This window comes from Vanellus vanellus (assembly GCF_965231255.1).
Source record: "Vanellus vanellus genome assembly, chromosome: 13".
Taxonomy (NCBI): domain Eukaryota; kingdom Metazoa; phylum Chordata; class Aves; order Charadriiformes; family Charadriidae; genus Vanellus; species Vanellus vanellus.
In genome coordinates, this window is record NC_138918.1 from 21480911 (window position 1) to 21501834 (window position 20924).

The 20924-nt window shown below is 56.9% G+C and overlaps 3 protein-coding genes across 3 annotated transcripts; 1 reads left to right on the forward strand and 2 right to left on the reverse strand.

Moving 5' to 3' along the window:
• Window positions 1–751: 751 nt before the first annotated feature.
• Window positions 752–10476, reverse strand: IK (IK cytokine). The gene is made up of 20 exons (XM_082489934.1): window positions 10422–10476; window positions 9637–9703; window positions 8652–8744; window positions 8097–8156; window positions 7374–7541; window positions 7175–7289; window positions 6878–6948; window positions 6719–6765; window positions 6280–6443; window positions 6052–6160; window positions 5572–5611; window positions 4934–5153; window positions 4567–4585; window positions 3986–4066; window positions 3627–3705; window positions 3074–3131; window positions 2560–2648; window positions 2162–2270; window positions 1464–1498; window positions 752–1028 (listed from the first exon to the last, which is right to left on the reverse strand). Exons 1-20 carry the CDS (start codon window positions 10435–10437, stop codon window positions 1001–1003), a joined length of 1668 nt encoding a protein of 555 aa, XP_082346060.1. The 5' UTR covers window positions 10438–10476; the 3' UTR covers window positions 752–1000.
• A 143-nt stretch (window positions 10477–10619) lies between these two features.
• NDUFA2 (NADH:ubiquinone oxidoreductase subunit A2) lies at window positions 10620–12579 on the forward strand. The gene is made up of 3 exons (XM_082489973.1): window positions 10620–10742; window positions 10903–11009; window positions 12375–12579. The coding sequence occupies exons 1-3, from the start codon at window positions 10636–10638 to the stop codon at window positions 12464–12466; spliced, it is 306 nt and encodes a 101-aa protein (XP_082346099.1). The 5' UTR covers window positions 10620–10635; the 3' UTR covers window positions 12467–12579.
• Window positions 12580–12713: 134 nt separating this feature from the next.
• TMCO6 (transmembrane and coiled-coil domains 6) lies at window positions 12714–19553 on the reverse strand (the record flags this gene model as incomplete). The annotated part of the gene is made up of 12 exons (XM_082489974.1): window positions 12714–13085; window positions 13541–13708; window positions 14148–14242; window positions 14379–14553; window positions 14643–14754; window positions 15381–15497; window positions 16043–16128; window positions 16767–16871; window positions 18072–18255; window positions 18397–18506; window positions 18750–18874; window positions 19460–19553. The coding sequence occupies 12 exons, from the start codon at window positions 19551–19553 to the stop codon at window positions 12921–12923; spliced, it is 1536 nt and encodes a 511-aa protein (XP_082346100.1). The 3' UTR covers window positions 12714–12920.
• Between the last annotated feature and the right edge of the window lie 1371 nt (window positions 19554–20924).

A 20924-nucleotide genomic window follows, 5' to 3' on the forward strand; every position in this document is an offset into this window, starting at 1 on the left:
ATAGCCCAGCGGTTACTTCGGTCTGTCGCAATTGCTTGTGTCTCGCCCCGCAAGGGGTTCGATACCGCGGGCACCCCTGGTCCATTTTGCCGGTAATGCCTTCTCCGGCCGCTTCATTTTTTTCCTGCTTTTCAACTGTTCGGCAGTAGGATGTCCCACGGGCTCCCTGATTTGCACCACGGGGAGTACCATGGCCTCTTTCCCCACCTCCCAGGGGAGGTGGTGGCCAGTGACCACGCATCATGTTGGCCCATTTCAAGGGTTGGGGCTGACAGAGCACTCCAAGGTCCTGCCCAGGGTCCCAGCCCACCCAGGGGCCACCCACAAAGTCCCTGTCCTTGCCCAGAGGGGCTATTCCAGCTCCCTGCTGCCCCTGCATCACAGTGACGAGCTTTGCCTAGTGCAGGCCCAGGGTAATAGCCCCACCTGTGCCACGCGAGCCATCACAGCAGCTTGGGCAGAGCTCATGCAGGGAAGCAGTGCCATTCCTATGCTCTGGAACATCAGGTACCCCACACAAGGGTCCCATTTCTTCCCTGGCTCCTGAGGCACAGGTTACTGAACAGGGATTATTTCCCCCAAATAGGCTTATTTGCTAATTTTACTTGGGGTTTGACAGGGGCTGCTGCCCCTGACCCCAAAAGGCTCCCACATCCTTAGCTAGGACTCATCCAGGGAGACCCACGCGGGCCTGGTGGGTGGGAGAAGCAGCCCAGCCCAGACACCTTCTTTCTGCCCACACAAAGAGACATTCTTGCAAATTTAATGCAGTTTTATCAAAGCTACAACATTTACACATCACAGGCTATACATCAAACACTGAAGGGGAGAGAGTCTCAGCACAGGCCCACAGCACAAGGCTGCAGGGGTACATGAGCTGCCCAGCCCAGAGCAGAAAGTGGATGGCTCAGGGGGCAAGGAGAGCACACCAGCAAGCTCCAGGAAGGCAGCGTCCAGCAGGCCAGGGTTCCAGGAGCTGGAGGAGAAGATACTGGAGGCCTCAGTACTTGGGCCGTTTCACCTCAACCCTGGAAGAGACAGAGGGGCAGGATGGAGGTGAGGATGCAGGGCAGACAGCTCCATCCCCCTCCCATCCAGAGTTCAGCACCGAGGTCCACAGTTTCACCCCACAGAACAGTGTGGGGGCCCAACAGCTCCTCAGGGCACCAGCTGGATGGGCCAGAAATGTCTGGTCAAGGAGGAGTCCCAACACAGCCCCAGGGTCTGCTCAACACCCACCCATGGCCCAGGGGAGGAGAGGTGCCCTGCAGGCTCTGCTGAGCTGAGTGGGGAAGAAGCACCCTGACGGGGGGTAAGCATTCTCCACTCTCCTTCCAGCCCCACCACTGAGAGCTGGCAAGGGAGGTCTCTGCCTGCTGCAGCCCCTAGGAGAGGTGACAGGAGACAGCCAGGCTCCAGCACTGCCCCATGGCCAAGCCCAGAGCAGAGACAACTTTACTAACCCATCAGCCTCCAACTTCTTCCTCTTCTCGATGATCTGCAGAGAAAGCACAAAATCACGTCACCCTCACAATAGCTGACTGCTCACAGCTGCAGCAGAATGGGTGCAAGGTACACCTGGGGAGAGCTGGAGCCAAGCCAGAGCAAGCAGAGGTGGGCTAAAGTTGTTTACAAGCTGCCCAAAGTCTGGAGAAGCTTGGCCTGTTCCCCCTTTGCTCCATTTTGGCCAAAGAGCCACTTGTTCTCACCTTCCCCTAGCAACCCTGTACTGTTGGGGTGCTCATGGCCAGGACAACCCCCAGCTCTGCCAGTTAGAAAACAGGGAGCTGCTAAGCATACCTTGTCCCCTCCAAGCCTCTTTGGATAGCTCAGAACTGCTGGTTTTGGACACGTTCATCTGCTGCAGAGCGTGGAGCAAAAAGCCCCCCAATCAGGACTGCTCCTAGGGACACAGCTCCAAATGCTTCTGCAGTTCTGAAGCCCCACATATTTGGCTGACTCTCTTGCAAGGAGTAAACTCAGCTTCTAAAGAGAGTCAGGCCTGTAGCATGTGCACACCAGCAGTGCCTGGCCGCCAGGACATGGGCTGGACCAAAAAGCCATGCCTAGGACAGGGAGGGCGGGAGGAGGTGGAAGCTCTCCTGGGCTACACTGGCAGCTTGTGGCTTACACAGATGATACCCCAGCACTGGGCACTCACCGCACTGATCTTCTTCCACTGCCGGTCCAGCTCTGCCTTGTCATTCGTCTCCTTGAAGCGACGGGTTTTGCGTCCCTCAGACATCTTGATCCCGTACTGGAAAGCTGCCCTGAGGAAGGAGTGAGACAGAGCTCAACACTCACTGGGGACGTCTGCCCCAGCCGTGAGCCATACTCCAGAGCCGGCTTGAGCCCCTGGAAGCAGCAGCTGGGCAGGAGTCCTCAAGAGCAACACCAAGAGCAAAGACAAGCCACCAGACCCAGAACCCACAGCTCCTCCTCAGATCCTCACCGGGGGAACCCCCTTCTCAATTTAAGCTCCCCCAGGACCTGGGTTTGGCCAGCACTGCCACCCCCACCCAGAATCCTTGCTCAGCCCTTCACAAGGGCTGCACTCACTTGGGCAGAGCCTCTTTGTTGTTCATGTATTCGCTGTACTCCTCCTGGGTGTCGAAGTCCCAGCGGCCCAGAGGCCCTTTCTTGTTACCCTGCAGCAAAAGAACAACTCAGAGCAACTAAGGAGTTGGTGCTGGCCAGGGCTTCTCACGCAGCCCCACGCGCCCAGGCAAGATCTCAGTCTCCCATCAGCCCCAGTTCAATGGGCTTGTGCACCCAGTCTGGCCTTGGCTCTGAGATCCCCTCCCTGTGAAGCCCCAAACAGGAGGTTCTGTGGAAGAGGAAGTCAAGATGGACTAGCAGACCTCCCCATCACCTTGAGTTGCACATTTGCTCCCTGTAATGATAGATCCCACCCAGATCCAGGCACACAGCAGTTCAGCAAACCCCAAAACATGTTCAGCACCCAGCTCCAGGACATTCAAGCCTTCAGCACAAGGCTGCTTCTCTCCAGAGGGATCCTCTCAGCCTGCACTGATGCCTAATTCACTGGTCCTAAAAGCTGGTGGTGGCGTACCTGATCCATTTTGCTATAGTCCACCTCTTCATCACTATCCACAGCCATATCATCCATTCTGTAATAGAAAAGCAAGGAAAGAGCTCAGCGTGGGTCCCTGGGACATGGATCAGGACCTTGGAGCCAGGCTCCAAAGCTCACGAGGCAGCAAGCTGGTGGGAGCCATCTCTTGTGGCCTCAGACTGAATACACTTGGTTCCTGGACCAGGGAGAAGTTCCTCCACCTGCAGGCCCCACAGGTGAGCTGTACCACAAAGGCATCCAAGATTGCTAATGCTCCCAAGATGATTCTGCACACTGAAAGCTGTTCCTCTTCTGCCCAGGGGCAGCAGACTCCAGGCAGCCATTTATAGCAGAGACCAGGTAACAAAAGGCCAGGTCTGCCAGAACCAAGGACTTGGGGAGCGTTTTAACAGTAGGTTGCAATCCCAGACAAAGCCAAGCCTGCTCCACCCAACAAGCAGTGGGGCTGATGTTCAAGCTCTTGCTGCTGGAGAACAGCAGCCCTCAGCACACCCTGCTCCCAACCCGCAGCTTCTTGCTGCTTCCTTACGTAGCAGGGTAGCACTCGGCGTAGCTGTTTGACATGCCGAAGAAGTCCCCCAGCTGCTTCTTGTCTTCTGGCTTCTTCAATGTGACAACAGTCAAGGAAAGCAACAAGGAAAGCCTTACAATTAATGGCTGAGCACAGCCAGCCAAAGAGCCATCTCCTGTCCTAACACAACCGAATCAGAGGCTGCAGAGCTTATATTTGGCATACGAGCAGCAAAGTTTGGGCAGAATTTCTCCACTACAGGAGGAAGAGCATTCCCAAGTGAGGAAGGACAGTCACACAGCCAAACTCAGGCAAGGCTCTCCTGCAAGGGAAACCTGGCCCCGCAGTCGGCCAGGCTAGCCCAGACAGTAAAGGATATGATTCTGCTCCTTCCCAGCCAGCGGCTCCAGCAAACTTCTCGTTGATGGATTTGATGAGCTCCTTGGCTGATCCGGGTCCTGGGGCAGAGAGAGAGCAGCAGGCTGACTTTTGGGGGAGGAACTGCTCACTGCAATACATGTGGGGCTGGGCAGAGCCCCCATCTGCACAACCAATTCATTGGAATAGGGTAACAGGCAGAAGGACCAGGTGCACATGAGGTAGAAAAGGAGAAGCCAAGAGAACTCTGAGGAGCAGCAACCCACAGACAGGGGCAGGCTGATCTCAGGAGACCCTGAACCCTCCTCAGCTTACAGCCAACATAAGGTTGGTTGAGCTGGTCTGCTGCCAGGGAAGGATCTGCACAGACACTCAACCCGGGCTGGCATGCACTGGCCTGTAGGCACAAGACTCTCCACCTCAAAACCCTCATGGCAAGCAATTCGCCCCATCACAGCAGTCTCCAGAAGAGCAGGGCGCTCCCGCAGGCCAGCAAGCCAAGCAGGTCTGCAGTCTGCAACCCCGTACAGCCTCACTCAAACATCCAGTCGCATTCAAATGTCCACACCACTTGACTCACCTTTGTCGATGTCTGTGGGCTGCAAAGAAGAAAGAGAGATACTGTGTCACCCAGGATGACTGAAAGCAGGCAAACTACAATGCTGCATGACTTGCAGCTCCACTTTAAGACTGTTTGTGGCAAGCACAGAGCTGAACCATAAGATCTACTGGCTTGTGCTAGCCCTGCCTTACTTGCTGAAGGAGAGGACAAAGCACTCAGCCCCTGGCTGGAGAGACACAGCTCAGCAAGAGCTGGACACTGGCACATGTGGGAGCATGGCCAGAAACACCCGAATTCACCAGGGTGACCACACCACCCCCACAGCTGCACTGCCCAAAGGCAGAGATCAGGAGGAACAGTCCAATCTTCATGAGCAGAGGCTCACCTCATCATCAGCCTTGGGCTTCTCAAAGTAGCTGTGCCTCTTCTTTTCCTCCTCCCGCTCCCGGTCACGGTCCCTGTCCCGCTCACGCTCCCGGTCCCTGTCACGTTCTCGGTCCCTGTCACGCTCCCGGTCACGCTCTCTCTCACGGTACCTCTCCCGCTCCTTCTCCCGTGGCATCTTCGCAGTGGAGGGCACATAATCCCCAATGTCTTCAAAGATGCTAGAAGTGGAAAAGAGCCTGCGGTTACGGGTGGTGCAAGAGAAGAAGCAACAACCACCCCCCTTGGAACTACAATCTAATAAAGGAACACACAGCACCAACACCAAGAGCTAAGGAACTAGAACTGGCTTCTATGTCAGAGGTATCACTGCATTTCTGCTCCCCTCTGCTGCCTGGACCTGCTTCTGGTAGACCAGGACAACCGAGAGCCTTTGCCTGCCTCAAGCTTGAAACAAACAAACAAAAAACAAAACAAAACAAAAAAGCCCCAGAGCTTGCCTCCAGCCTTGTCCTACAAACCACAGCTCACTCCAGAAGCGCTAAACCCAGCCCTCTCCAAACCCAGCGGGACAAAAAAAAGACATTCCTTAAGGCAGAGAGCTTTGACCCCGCAGTCTGTGGGCAGGGAGGCACTTACTTCATATCAGCTTCAGGGGGCTTCTTCTCATCCAGCTTCCCTGCAAGGACACAAGAGCAGTGAGAGGCACATCACCCACTGTCACCTGCACTGTTTCCCTGTCCCCAGTATGGATTCTAAGAACCGGAGGGTGTCCTCCTGACTTTCTCTACAGTTACCAGATCATATCTGGCCCCCTCAGGAAGACGCTATGTCCCTCCCCAACAGGGGACATTTCCCCAAGGGACTGAGCCTTAAGCAGGAAGAGTAGAGCAGCATGAGCCACCCTCACAGCTGTAATTTCTCAGCAGCCAGACCCTTGCGGTCCCACCACAGACAGCCTGCCTTCAGGATGGAGGGCTCACGGAGTTAAAGGAATCATGGTCCTCCAAGTCCACTGCCTCACAGCACAGGAGAACGCAGCAAACCAAGCTACGTCTCCTTCTCTTGGGATATGCTTCCAGCACTAAGTCCTTCCACTTGATTCCCTTCAGGTCCTACCTTTGTCTTTCTTCTTGAGCTTCTTGTTGCGGGTCCCTTGCCTGAGATAGGAGAGGATCTGTGTCAGTTTGCTGATGACAATGTCATTGGTGGTCAGCGTGGTCTGTGCCTGAAAGAGAAATCCCCAAGGATGCAGATGACTCCCTTGTCAGAGAACCCCTCCTGGTAAGACCTGCTCTGGCCAACTCAGACCAACGTGGTCAGGCAACCTGGATGCTTGCTGGATACCTCCATGGTAGGGCAGTCAGCCTTGCTCCGGATCAGCGTGGTTGGGATATCGGTGTCGGCATACTCATCATCCAGATCTACCACGTAGGCCATCCTCCCTGGCAGGAACAGCTCATTTCGCTCATAAGCCTTATTCTTGAACAGAATGCGGTAGATGTTGCGACCTGGAGGGGAAGGAAACACATGGGAGAGCTGCTCTTACAAGGGCAATGGACAAGCCCATAGCGAAGCATATTTGGTTTATCAGAAACATCAGAATTGATTCCCAAGAGACATGCTTCCTCCAGCCCTCAAAGTCAGGATGCCTACACCTCAGACTCTCCCCCCTCCAATGACTAAAGGTTTTCCTTCCTCCATTCACTCTCCAGAATTTCTCCCACATTCACGGCACAACGCAATGTTGGGGGGAACAGCTGCAGCCACATCCACACAGCCTTACCCAGCCGGGTTTTAAATTCAATTTTGTTCTCAGGATCTTCATCTTTCCTGAACAGAAACAGAAAAGAAACAGAAGCATTATGCTAAGCGTATGCCTCCTCTGCATCCTCCTCTCCGGGAGGTAGCTGCACTCAGGAATGCAAAATCCTCAACCACTCACTTAGTTTCTTTCTGGGGCTTCTCCATCATTTCCTCCTCTTCCTTCTCCTTGCTGGCAATCTCAGCTCGTACCTGGCCACAGAGTAAATCCATGCAATACAGAACAATCCGTGCCACTGCTGTCCATCAAAACCAGCAAGCCCACTTCCACCAGCTCCCCAACCCTTCATAAATCTCACCCAGAAAGACGAACCCACACTGACAAGACTGAAGCACCTGTAGATGGCAACTACTACCCTCTGCCCACCCTCTCTGCCTGTGGGAGCAGACAGAGCAGCATAGTGATATCTCTGCTCACCTTCTGCAACAGCGCAAAGTCCAGACCCTTCACCAAGTGAGTGTGCTCCATGTCACCACCCAAGAACTTGGACTCCTGGATCAACTGTCTCCTCTTCTCCGCAGCAGATTTATCCCTGTGCAAAAAAAATGGGGCCAGTTACAACACAGCCCCTCTGGAGCAGACCGGCAAGACACGGCCATGCCACAGGCTCACGTACGCCTCTGCTGTCGGCCCCACAGCTCTGTAGTTGGCAGTTGTGCTGATCAGCTCCGTTTCCTCATAGTCCTTGTTCACGCCATCTCTCCTCTCCTTGGCTCGATCCCTGTACTTCTCAGCCAACTCCCTCTCGCGCTCTATCTCCTGCTGGCGCAGCTTTGCGTAGTAGCTGGGGTTGGAAAAACAGCTCGGTGTTAGAGTGACATGTTCACACTTTTGAGGTACCAGTCAGGTAAGAGTCCCCAAGGCCCCATGCATGCCCATTCTGCTCCTGACCCCTTCCCCAAAAAACATACTAAAGCACCATGGGACATAACATGCCTGGAGGACACCAGACAAGATGAAACTGCTGTACAAATGCTCTCCGAAGAAGAGCTCAATCTTTCCTTCCAAAGGGAAAAGGTCAAGTGCAGTCCTGATGCCTCGACGTGCCCCAACAGACAGTCACTAGCGTAGATGTCCCACCACTGCCCTGCTCTGCCAGAGCCTCCCCTGCTTCTTCCAGAGGTGAAGCTTCACCCTCATCCTGCTGCTGCCCTCTCACGTCTGTTCCCACAAGCAGTGACAGTCACTCAGTCTGAGCTCTTCTCGCTCCACCAAAGCCCCAGAATAACCCAGGCCACTCAGCATCCTCTTTGGTAGCCCAAGAGCTCAGAAGCTGCTTCCACTGGAGTGACATGATGTGTACGAAGACAAGTCCTGACACATTGCTTTCCCAATTTACCTTTTCTTCTTCCTTCTGCGGGCAGCTGGATCTTCATCTTCATTGTACTCCCGGGGCATCCTGGAAAAGGGCGAGAAACCACATGTAGAGTCTGCAGAGCCACACAAACAGGGGCAGCTGAGCAGAACAGCCCCTCAGACACAGCCTGGCACAGAGATGCTCGAAGATGGGAACAGCACAGTCCCGTTTCTCCCTAACTCCACTCTGTCAGAAGCAAGAGGAGGGGAAAGCACCAATTTTCACAGAACAAAACCTAAACCTCCCTCTTGCATGAAGCATCTTAACAGCCGTACAAGACTCGCTCTGTTATTTAAAACAGGCCTGACCCGCCTGTTTCTCCACTTAACACACACACACATGTACAGCGTGCACAGACCCCAGGACAAAGCACGGCCGAGGTCTGCTCCTCATACCCTATCTGCCCCCTCATTAGCAAAAGCCCCTTTGAATACTCCTCTGCAGAGCACGGGGGGAAAAAGTCAGGCAGGAACGGGGCCCCAAAGGGGAGGTAGCCACGCTTTGTCCCACAGCCCTCTGAACCAGAGTCCTACTCACTCATGGTGGCGAGATTTGGAGGGTGGCGCAGATGTTGGCGCAGCCCGCGGGGTCATGAGAAGCTTTCTGAAGTCTTCATTGGTCAGCTTGGACCTGCAAGGAAGAGGGGAAACTGAAATCGTGCCAAGGAACTTTGGCAGCCTGATGGCTTCCAAGGAGACAGAGGGTTGGTCAACATGTCCTGTGCGATGGAGTCCCTGCTGAGGAAGCCCAAAGGCTGTGCTGCACCAGACATGGAATCACAGAATGGTTTAGGTTGGACGGGACCTTAAAGATCATCCAGTTCCACCCCCCTGCTCTGGGTAGGGACACCTCCCACCAGCCCAGGTTGCTCCAAGCCCCGTCCAACCTGGCCTTGAACACCTCCAGGGATGGCACAGCCACAGCTTCTCTGGGCAATCTGGGCCAGGGGCTCACCACCCTCAGAGTCAAGAATTTCCTCCTAATATCTAATCTAAATCTCCCCTTGCCGAGTGTGAAGCCATCACCCCTCATCTTATCACTACATGCCCTTGTAAAAAGCCCCTCCCCAGCCTTCCTATAGCCCCTTCAGATACTCAAAGAGGCTCTAAGGTCTTCCTGAAGCCTTCTGTTCTCCAGGCTGAACAGCCCCAACTCTCTCAGCCTGTCCTCCCAGCGGAGGGGCTCCAGCCCTCGCAGCATCTCCATGGCCTCCTCTGGCCCCGCTCCAACAGGTCCATGTCCTTCTGCTGTTAGAACCCCCCCGAGCTAGAGGCAGCACTGCAGGGGGGTCTCCGCAGAGCGGAGCAGAGGGGCAGAATCCCCTCCCTCGCCCTGCAGGCCACGCTGCTGGGGATGAAGCTCAGGATGTCGGTGGCTTTCTGGGCTGCCAGCGCACATTGCTGGGTTGTGTTGAGCTTCCCATCAGCTAAACTCATCACTCCCACGCTCTAGGTGTGGGAATCAGCTTTGGGTCCCATAGTCCTGGCCCAGTCCCGCCCCAGTGCCCCAGTACTGTACTCACTGGTGGAAGGAGTGCGAATCGTCCACATCGTGGCCATCAGGGGCCAGAGGGTTGGAGAACGGTTCATCTGGGGGAGAGGAGGACAGAGATCGCTCAAAGTCTGCCTGCACAGCTCCGGCCCCGCTCCGGCCACCATGAGCCACCCAGCCCTGTCCCCGCTCCGGAGCAGGGAAAGGGGCAGCGCTCACCCACCACCCCGCTCCTCTGCTGCTGACACCCGGGGATGGCATCAACGGGGTGCGGGGGACGGAGAGATCCCGGAATCACCACCCACTATGAGACCTTGCAGCCCCCACAACCCGAGTGCCCCTGTGCCATCCCAAGGGTGTCCCCACAGCCCGGGTCCCCTGCCACCTCCCAGGACTGCCCGTACCTCCCCTCACCCCCAGAAAAGCCCGACGGCCCCATCCCCAGAGCGCACCCGCGGGTACCGCCCCCGCTCTGGGGTCGTCCCCCTCCCACTTTGTCCCCACGTACGCCCCCCCCACCTACTCGCCCCCCTGGGCTGCCCCAGGGCCCCATCCCAGGAAGCCCCCCGAACTCCTAGAGGCTGCCACCTTCCCCAGCAAGGGCCGCGGGGGTCCCCCCGCTCGCCCCGCCGCAGCCCGCTGCCCCGAACACGGGGTGGGCCTACACCCACCCCCCACCACCAGGCCGCTCCCCAGCTCCCCTGAGAGCCGTGCCAACCCCGCCCGAAGGTCGGATACCCCATCCCGAGGGCTGCCCCCGGAGCCGCCCACCATGCCTCACGTCCCCCCCCCCCCCGCCGCCGCCGCCCCACTCACTGTCGCGTTCCGGCATCGCGCTCCGCTCCGCAGCCCCTTGGCACTGCCGCTCCCCTTCCCAGCAGCCCCCGCGGCCGGTCGGCCCGCCCCCCGCTCGCATTGGCCGGCTGCTGGCCGACGGGCGCCGCTATTGGCGGGCGTCGAGACCGGCTGGCGCTGCGATTGGCGGGCGCCGAAGCCTCGCCCCCGTGTTGTTGTCTGGAGCAGCGAGAAGATGGCGGCGGCGGCTGCTGTGAGGGGCATTGGGGGCGGGTTGGGCCACAGCCTGCGGGAGCTCCGCATCCACCTGTGCCAGCGCTCCGCGGGCAGCCGCGGCGTCAGGTGAGCCGGAGCCGGGAGCCGCGGAGCAGGGCGGGGGCTCGGGGACTGCCCCGCGGGCCCTGACAGTGGGTGGGCTCGGCCGGGAGGCAGTGAGGCACTGGCCTCTCCAGCCCCAGCGAGCTCAGCCGCGGGGATCCACCGTTCCTCCTTCCCTCCCCAGAGACTTCATCGAGCAGCACTACGTGACCCTGAAGAAGGCAAATCCCGACTTCCCCATCCTGATCCGCGAGTGCTCCGGCGTGCAGCCCAAGCTCTGGGCTCGGTACGGTAAGTGCGGGGGTGTCCGCCGGGAGCCACTGCCTGGGGACAGGTGGAAGGCAGCGCCCGAGCCCCGCGGTCTGCAGCAAGGGCGTGGTTCAGTGATAATAGCGAGGGACGTTTTGTCCCTTACAGTAGGGTTAGGGGCTAGAGTTAAGGTAAAGGACAAAAAAAGGAACCTGTGGCTCAGAAGGTGGTTTGCCAGCTTGTGGCTGTGAACTCCCACTCCTGTAGGGTGTGGGAGAAAAATGTTTCTGTTTTTTCTTTGTTTTAACTGCATTCTCAGTGAAATGCCAAGGAGGGAGCAGAAAAGATACTCTGTAAAGGCTTTATTTTCTTTTTGAAAAATACGGACCTGGTGGAGCGGGGCCAGAGGAGGCCACAGAGATGCTCCAAAGGGCTGGAGCCCCTCCGCTGGGAGGACAGGCTGAGAGAGTTGGGGGTGTTCAGCGTGGAGGAGAGAAGGCTCCAGGGAGACCTTATAGCAGCGTTCCAGTATCTGAAGGGCATCTACAAGGAAGCTGGAGAGAGACCTTTTACACAGGCCTGTAGTGATAGGATGAGGGGTGATGGCTTCAAACTGGAAGTGGAGAGATTTAGATTATATATTAGGAAGAAATTCTTCATTATAAAGGTGGTGAGGCACTGGAGCAAATTGCTTAGGGAAGTTGTGGCTGCCCTATCCCTGGAGGTGTTCAAGGTCAGGTTGGAGGGGCCTTTAAGCAACCTGGTTTAGTGGAAGGTGTCCCTCCCCGTGGCAGGGAGTTAGGACTAGATGATCTTTAAGGTCCCTTCCAACCTAAACCATTCTATGATTCCTACAGCCATCTGGGCTGGACAAAAATAATTCAGAAACTTCCTTTCAGATTCTTTAAGCGCAAGTTTCCCAGTGTGAACACAGGGGCCAGCAGAGCCTGTATAGTGCCTGTCTCTCCTCTGTATGTGACTTTCAGGGAAATACACTCCCGGGTAGGGCTGGTGTAGGAACAGCAAGTTTTTCAGCGCTGTTTTACTGAAGTGTTGGTGAGCATCTTGATGTGAGCAGGCCAAAAGCCACCAGGCTGCTTTGGGATGTGGTGGTGGTGGCCTCTGCCCAGCTGCTGCCTAGCAAAAGTTAACAAAAAGAGGCAAAGAAGTGTGTTAGGCTGCATTGGCTTCTCTGCAAGGGAAAGGGTGAGAACAAAGAGAAGGTGGAAGCGATAACTTGGGTACAGGGAGGCACACGGGGGAGTGGTGGGTGCAAAAGGGTGGTGATGGGAGCCTGGGCTGTGATGCCAGTGGCGCTTGGGAAACCTAAAGCGGGGCTTTGGGTTGCCCTTGAACTAGAAAAGGACAAAGACACCTGCCTCCCCTCTCACCCTGTCTTTCCTGCAGAATTTGGGAAGGAGAAAAGCGTGCCGCTGAACAACCTTACCGTGGATGAAGTGGCCAAGGCCTTGGAGAACATTGTGAAAAGCAAGGTGTGAAGACAGACAGACAGTAAACATGCATGTGCTGAAGACTTGACTGATGATCTTTAATGTAAAACATGTGTATCTTTAACTTATCAAATCTCATAAATGCAACGTGCTTACCCTGAGCTTCACATGTTGGGTTTAAAGCCAAAAAGAGATGCTGGAGGGAAGAGCTGATCCAGCAGGGTTTATTCACCACCTCCCTGGCATCAAGAGCCCGTCTGTCTGGCTTGCAGCCAGGCTCTGCCCCTGGACCAAGCTCTGGGGAGGCATGGGTGGCAACGAGGTGGTGATGAGGACGGGAATGGACGTATCTTGCCAAGGACCAGCGTCCCCATGCAGCCAGCACCCAGTGCTTACAGCTGGCGGTTTGACCCCTGACCACCCTCGGGGAAGCAGGGCACAGGGTGAACAAACAGTTTACTCCTCCCCGGAGTGCAGAGGGAGGGAAGGGAGGTGGAGTGGCCTAGGAGAAGGCAGACAACGTGGTGTGGCAGGGACCGAAGGCGGCAGCTCCCAGGGGCTGCCCGACCATGTCTAACAGTGCTTGCACCCGCTCCTGCAGTTCTGGGGTGCTCTGGTGCTGCTCAAGGGCCCGGTGCCCGCCTTGCCTGACGAAATCAGCAGCAGCCTGTGTGAGAGGAGGGGGGTGAGAGCTGGCTAGCTGCCACCCGAGTAGCTGCTTCAGCTCATCCTGTCTGCCCAGAGCCACTAATGTATGGCCTGGGGTTAAAGGAATTCCCCAGAGCCCTACCAAACACTAAAGCCCCAAGCCAGGTATATCCAGCAATGCTGGTTGCTGGCTGGATGTGTGCAGAGCTTGAACCTCAAAGGGTACAAACAACCTGCCCCAAAAATGATCTTTGTCAATGAAAAGGAACTCCTCAGAGACACAAGAAGGGCTTCCACCCACTGCATCACACAAGTGTCCCCCCCCCTTCGGGCATGTCTCTGGGTGCGGAGGAGTAGGGGGCTAGCGTGGCAAGGACTGAAGGTAGTATTACTTAAATTGTGATAATAATCCCCATCCCTGGCTTTACGATCTTGTGCTTGATTCTGGGGCAGGCACCCCCCCACAGCTCTTACCTCCGGCCAGTGCAGGAAGAGGAGGTGCAGCAGCTCCAGGCACTGTCCCACCACCTCATGGTCGGGCAGTGCAAGGGTGGGCAGCAGCAGGGGCAGGGCAGACTGCTGGTGCAGCTGCTGGCAGTAGGCTGGTCCCTTCTCAGCTATATTGCACAGGACTGTCAGGACCTGAGCGGAGAAGCCGTGAGAGGGAGCGAGCAATGAAGGTTTTGTTAGTGGGCAGAGGATTCCTGACAGGCTTAGGAGAGCTCCAGAGAACTTCCTATGTTCTGGGAAGGACCTGGGAGGTCCTGGAGGTTCTGCCAGGTGCTTCCCCAAAGCCATGTGTCCACCAACCACCTGGATTTTGAGTGCTCTTTAAAAGCCTTCTCCATCCCCACCCCAAGGCATTGTTCATCCCCATGCCAAGCAGACTCCATCAAGGGTAAATACAGACTTAGTGACTTCAGGGGAGGAGGATGGTGATGCTACCACCACATGAGACTTTTGTCAAGCTACTGCCCCGAGCCATCCTCCAACCTGAGCACCACGTGTGTGGTCATCTACATTCCTGGAAGTCCATTGTTTCCCCTCCCCCCCAGACCTGGGGCACGAGGTGAGGTCTTACCAACACACAGGCCATCTGGGAACACGGCAGGAGCTGCAGCAGGGCCGGGAGCAAGTCCAGGGAGAGCAGAGCAGAGCAGAAGAAGGGCTTGTCCGCTGGGGAAGGAATGTGTCAATAAGATCATGGTTTCTGAGAGAGGTCTCTGTAGACAAGACACCACGAGTCTGCCAGCAATGGAGGCAGGTCCTGGCAGCAGCTCTGGCTCTGGTGACAACCCCCTGGGACACTCACCCGTGAGGTTGTTCAGCAGCCAGAGACATTCCTGGACGATGAACGGGTGCTGCTGGAGGAAGCACTGCAGGATGAGGAAGAGAGCGATGAGCAGGCGCTCATCCTGGATCTGGACTTCGCAGCCCGTCTCCTCCGCCAGCAAGTTGCCAAGACACCGCAGCACCGGGCAGACGAGCTGCGACCGTGGGAAACACAAAGCCCATTAGCTGGTCTGCATCCCCACCAGCAATGCCGAGAACAGCCAGCACCCTGCCCGAGTCTCACCAGCTCCAGGCCCTCGGGAGCATCTTGGGGGATTTCAGAAGCCAGGTCGAGCAAGAGTGAGGTGAGGGCAGGCAAGGCCCCCAGCGACAGCAGTGCCCCATTGGCTGTATGGCTGCAAATTGAAGGGACAGCGTGGTTGCTCTCGGCGCTCAGGCAGGGGAAAACTGCTACAGCCAAACAATGGAGTCTGGAAACGTGGAGCGCTCTCCCGAACCGCTATAAGTGCCCATTTTGTGTTTGAATAGCAGCTTGTTCCTGAGCTTATGAGAAAGCTGAAAAGCCCATGGAACGCGGATCCACTGGAATTATCTGTGTGGGTCAGGAAACAACAGCCTCAATCCTTCTTTGAGTACCCACATATTCCTTTCTGTTGGGGCTGCTGAAGGGGGTGGCACCGGAGCAGCCCTGCCAAGGCAGGCAAAAATTGTTGGCAGTGGCCAGCCTGGCCAGCTGGAGCGCAGGGGACAACTCCAGACATGGAGAGGCTATTGGGGGGCGTTCAGAGGATGAGGAGCACTCTCCTCAGGTTTACCACCTGTTACCACCCTGTGAAGGAAATCAGGGATGCTGCGATCAGCATGTGGGTGCTCACATACGAGAGCGGGAATGCCCAGGATGGCAGGGAAATTGCTTTTCCATGGGGAGGCAATGCTGGTCCCCTTGCAGGACACTGAGCTTTCATGCCCCTCTGGTTGGTTGTCCCCTGGGAACTCAAAATTAGGAGAAAAGCGTGTTTACCTACAGATGATGTAGTGGAGACACCATGCGAACTCCACGGCTGCTCCTGTCCCAGCCTTGAGGCCGGAGCAAACCAGTCGAAGCATGTGCTGGGGGAGAACAGAGTCCAGAACCAAGCTGGGGTCAGAACAGCAGAGTTAACGGAGGCACAGGCCAGAGCACAAGCAGGACAGACAGGGAGACACTAGCCCAGGCCACCGAGCAGGGGGCTGCTCTCCCCTGTACTGGGGGCCACATGCTCCGAAAACACACCTGGAAGAGACTTTTACCTAATGGCTGCAGCCTCAGGCATCCCTCAGGCCCAGCACAAGCTCCCACTGGCTGTGGCCGAGCCTGACAGAACATTTTTGGCACTGGGGAGAAGCTGTCAAGCTGATCTTTTTCCTTCATGAGAGGAATAAAACCAGAATTTCCCTGCGAGCCTACCCTGCCCAACACTGCCCTTTACCAAAATACCAGAGCTGTCTGCTCCGATGAGGCTGAGGGAGAAGAGTCAGGTCCCGTGCCCCAATCTGCAACAAAACCTCCACAGTTCTGGTAGGAATTCTGCTCTGAACTATTAATATCACTGGGACGGGGAAGGTGTCGTTGTGCCTGGCACGTAAATACCACGCCGGTCCCCAGGGCCCATCCTGATGCAGGGTTAAGAGGGTCGGACTCACGGTATGATCTCTGTGGGGGCTTCCTTGGCTTGGAGGAGCTGCGAGAGGACGTAGCCCAGACCTTCCAGCACAGCCTCGTGGGGGGACTGCAATCAAAACAGAATGGAGCTTATCGTGTATGACAGCGCCGGGGGGATGCTGGGGTGCCGAGAGGGCTGTACCTCTTTGGAACGCCAAACCAAGCAGCGGAGTAGCGCAGTCTCTCCGCGCCAGGGGAAGAGGGGGGGGGGGGGGGGGGCACAGCAGGGGACCGGGAGGGATAAGGGCAAGCTGTGGCCACACCAAAGCTGATCTGCATCCCCCCCCCCTACTCCCCAGACTCACATGGGCTGCAGCTATCGGGATCCAGGAGCCCAAACACGGCACGCAGAGCTGCACAGGGTAGACCTGCTCGCCGTGCTGGCCTCGTATGCCTGCTGGACCCAACGCGGGCAGCGGGGAGGAGCCTGCAGCTCCCTGTGTTAGAGACTGTTTATTGGCAAGCCGCAGTTATGGATGTGAGAGATTCAGCTGGAGGAGGCCACAAGGTGGTGAGCTGAGCTCCAAAAACAGAGTGCAGGAAAGCCCAGGAGAGACCCTCACCCACAAGGGGGTCTCTGCCCATGGCCATAGCTGGAAGGAGGGCTGGGAACTCTGTACTGCCAGCCGGTGTCTAGCAGGCACAAGAAAAGGCGTCGTTCCAGGGCAGGGCAGGGGAAGAGTGCGGCTGAGCTGTTTCACCCACCTGGATGCAGGATGCCAGCACTGGGATGATGCCCTGAGGCAGAAGCTGTTTCCTCACAGCTTCGCTTTCCACCACCAGGTTCCCCAGCGTGTACAAACACAGCTCCTGAAACACGCCCAAGAGAGCAGGTCACCTCCTCTGGCAAGGCCCCCAGGTCCCTGCACCCCGTGACTGAGGCACACGCTTCCCCCAAGCGGGGCAGGAGGTGTTTTCAGAGGGGTAAACATAGATATACTCTCCAGCTACCCCGTTCCCAGTTGTATCAGCTTCAATTTATCCTTTTTCTATCTGGCTCAGGTTGGGATCAAATTGCTGCTACTTCAGCTTCTAATTATTGCTACGACATTTCCCTGAGACCCCTCCAATTCCACAGTATTCTCCTGGTGGCTGCCCACGTGCTGCGCCAAAACGTGACCGGTCACCTTGGGGTTGGCTCCCCGTCTCATGCCTTCGCTCCGATCCCACCTGCTTCTCAAAGGAGCACAGCGCGCCGCGCAAGGGGCGCTGCTCGGCAGCTGGCAAAACACACGGGTGTCCCGGAGCTACTCCGACTGTTCACTCCTTCGCCCACATCAACTTGCATGGCTTGGAGCCGCAGCTGCTCTGCTCTACCTTGACAAAAGCCTCCCTGCGTCTTGCGTGAAGGTAAGCTGACAAAGTAGCTGTCCCCGCATCCCACCAGCCTGCAGCTGCTCATTTCTTTCGCTTTTCCGAGATCTTTTAAAACATCTAGATTGAGCTGCATGTTTTATTTCTGCTCTACCCACCCACACAGGCACCAAGGTACCTCCCGTCCAGGCCCTGCCTGTGTCAAGAGGCCCCACCGCATGTCTGATGATGGAGCCCAACTGCCACAGCCTGCAGTCCCTGCTTCCCCAAACGGAGCTTGGAGCTGAAGAGGAGGAACCCACTGCAAATGGGGAAAAGCCCCACGTCCTGGGCTGCGGCAGGAGGATTTGCCTGTCCAAGATGAGGCTTGGGAGCATTTCAGAGCAGCCTGCAGCTACCCGGAAGGAGGTGCAAACACCATGGAACCAAACTCCTCCTGCTGTTGGGATGGGGCACAGTGAAGGGGGTCTCCAGATTTCCAAGACTTGGCCAGACAAAGCCTTGCTGCACTGGGCTAGCACCGTCCTGCTCCAAGGAGAAGGCTGGACTAGAGACTTCCAGTGGGCCCCTTGCCACCAGCACTCCTGTGCGGCCCATGTTAGGTAGGCTAAGGCTCGCCAAAAGAGGCCAACACCCAACTGCTACCGAAGGATTATCAGGCGCCAGAGCCCTGGCAAACATAAACACGGATCTTACTGTGAACTCTACGCTGTGTCCTGAGAGGTAGGTGAGGAGATAGGAGGTCACTGGCAGACACGCCTCAGCCACAGCAGGGTCACTGGAGTGGGAGAGCTCGTGGAGACAGCGGGCTGCCTCCATCTGCATGTCGGCCAGGTTGCTGGTGAAGAGCCCGATGAGCGTCCGGATGCTGCCGTCCAGCCTGGTGGAACCCAAAGGGTGCTGTCACCTCCTGCCTTCCCACCCTCGGCCACACACCAGCTCACCCACACAATGACTGGGAGAAAGGGCCACTCTGGACATGCCCTTGATGGCAGCTGTGCAGTGCCAAACCTGGGCTGACCTGACAAACTTCTGCTGAGTCTCCTTGTTCTGCAGAGCCCAGCGGAGGTGGCTGAGTGATTGTTTCCTGTCCTCCGAACCCCTCTGCACTCCCCTGAGCAGCTGAAGGACCTATCCCAAAATTAAAAGATGGGTGAATTTCAAGCAGCACCAGGGTTAGAATTTCAGTCTGTTAATCCTGGAGGCAAAGAAACCCCAGGGCACAAGTTCAGATGGTCGCGAAGAACCTTATTGTTTCTTACCATGTGTGGCAGCAGCTCAAAACACTCCCAAACCCACCTCCCCCCAGGCTTCTCCACATGCTGGGAAGACCCCTGGGACCCCCATCACCATGGAGAACATCATGCTCTTCACCTCATCCTCCGAGAGAGGGTCCGGCACGCTCTCTGCTCCATCCTGTCCACCCTCCTCTGCCCCGGTGTCCTCCCGCAGAAGCCGCTTGCTCACCAGCTGCTCCTGCCGCCGGGCTTTCCTGAGAGCTGCGATCGAATCGGTCCCCGTCACCACCTACCTGGGTCAAGATGCTTTTCCATCCCACCAAAGAGCCTTTTAATGGGGAGAAACCTCCTGTACCTCCTTGTGAGGACACAGGAGGACAGTGACTGCATCGAGACCTCGCATGCTGCGGGGCTGTGGGGCCGGGCATGCGTGGGTGTGCGAAGGCATGGGTGGGCAAACGGGCGGAAAGGCACGACGGAGGCGTGAGGACCACAGTGGCTGTGCTGGGAGGCACCCACGGCTCGGTGCACGTAGGCAAAGACCTTGGAAAACCCAAACCGTGGACAATTGGGGCACCCAGGGCAGAAAAAACCACGTGGATTTAAAAACAAACAAACAAACAAACAAAAAAAACCCAAAATACGGCTGTAAAACGCTCCCCTGAGGGGGCAGGGAGCCCGCAGGTGCCACCCACCCCCGGGACGCGCGGCCGGATGGGGCAGGGGCTGTGTCGGGGTCCCGCCGCGGAGGGTCCCACCGGCGGCACCGACCCCCACGGGTGATGGGGAGGGGACCCGGCCCCGGCCCCCCAAACCCGCCCGGCCCCGTACTGCCCCATGGCGGACCTGCCTCCCGCTCCCGCCGCCGGCTCCGCAGCTCCTCCGCACCGCCGCCGCTGCCGCCGCCGGGCCCGACCCCGCGCCGCCGCCGGCCCCACATGGCGGCGGGAGGAGGAGGAGGAGGAGGAGGAGGAGGAGGAGGAGGAGGAGGAGGAGGAGGAGGAGGAGGAGGAGGAGGAGGAGGCGGTGGCAGAGGAGGGCGGGTCCAGCGCTGCCGCAGCCCCGGGGAGGGCGGTCCTCTCCACCGCGCCCGCTCGTCCCGGCGGCGGGAGGGGGCTCGGGGACCGCAGAGGGGGACATCGACACGGGCACGGGGGGAAACCAGCCCTCCTCCGGCCTGTGTCCCGGTTGGGGCGACACAGGGCTGATTTCTCTTCTAATCCCTGGGAAAACTGCACTTTTAGAAGACTCCAGTGTCCGAATTTGTGAAAATATTTACTTCATAGCCAGCGATGGTGTGTGGGTTTCAAGGTCTCGGTGTTTCCGAGCTCGCCGGGTGTGGGGATGAGGAGGAGCGAGACCCGGGCACTTGACCCAAGCTGGCCAACAGGGTTAGTTCATACCATGAACGTCACATTCCGTATAAATTAGAAAGTTTGCTGAGGAGTTTTCTCTGCCTTGATGGCTGCCATCCTGAGAGCCTCCTGCCCTGGTGCCAGAGCCCTGAGCCCTTCCCTTCCTCCCAAAGCCGCAGTGCTCGCAGTGTCTGATATTTACTGTCCACTGCTGGGAGTGCACAGCTTCCTACTGATAGAATGGGCTGAGTATGATCTTTGCATATTCTGTATTGGTATCAGGATCCATATTGGTTCTTTAGTATTATTAAGGTTAATTATGTAGTCTATTCTCTTAAATCTGTTTATATTTCAACCCTCAGGTTTCCTTGGTTTTCCCGATTCCCCTTCCCGGGTGGGGAGGGGTGATCTGGTGATGGAATAATTGTCTAAACAACAATAAATCGTGGGTTCCTCAAACCATAACGGCTCTGCAGGGCTGAAACCAGGCAGCCTCCAGGCTCAGGTGAGGTTTCTGCCCACACGCACGGGGCTGGATTGCATGTTTGTTGAAGCCAAAAAAGCCCAGAGACTCACCAGAAACGTAAGACAACAAGGTCTTGGCATCTTGGCATCTTCCCTGGTGGTGACGAGAAGAAGGAAGTAATCACCCAAAAGGTGGCTCCAAAAGCCCATGTTTTTGAAGCAGGGTGTGGCTGGCCACTGAGGCGACAGAAGGGCTCACTCTTCCCCAAAAAAACATTTGAGAGAAGTTGCCGCTGGTGGCCAGGAATGAGCAATTAAAAGTTACCAGGCCCAGACAGAGCTGCTGACCTCACCCAAAGGAGTAGCGAGGAGAACTTAGAAGGGCCACTACGATTTTTCCACGATGCACACAAGCAGCAGTTTTGCGTAAGCTGAGGATGGGGAAGGAGAATGATGGAATTGCTGAACCCCTCTGCACAGGAAATTGCTCA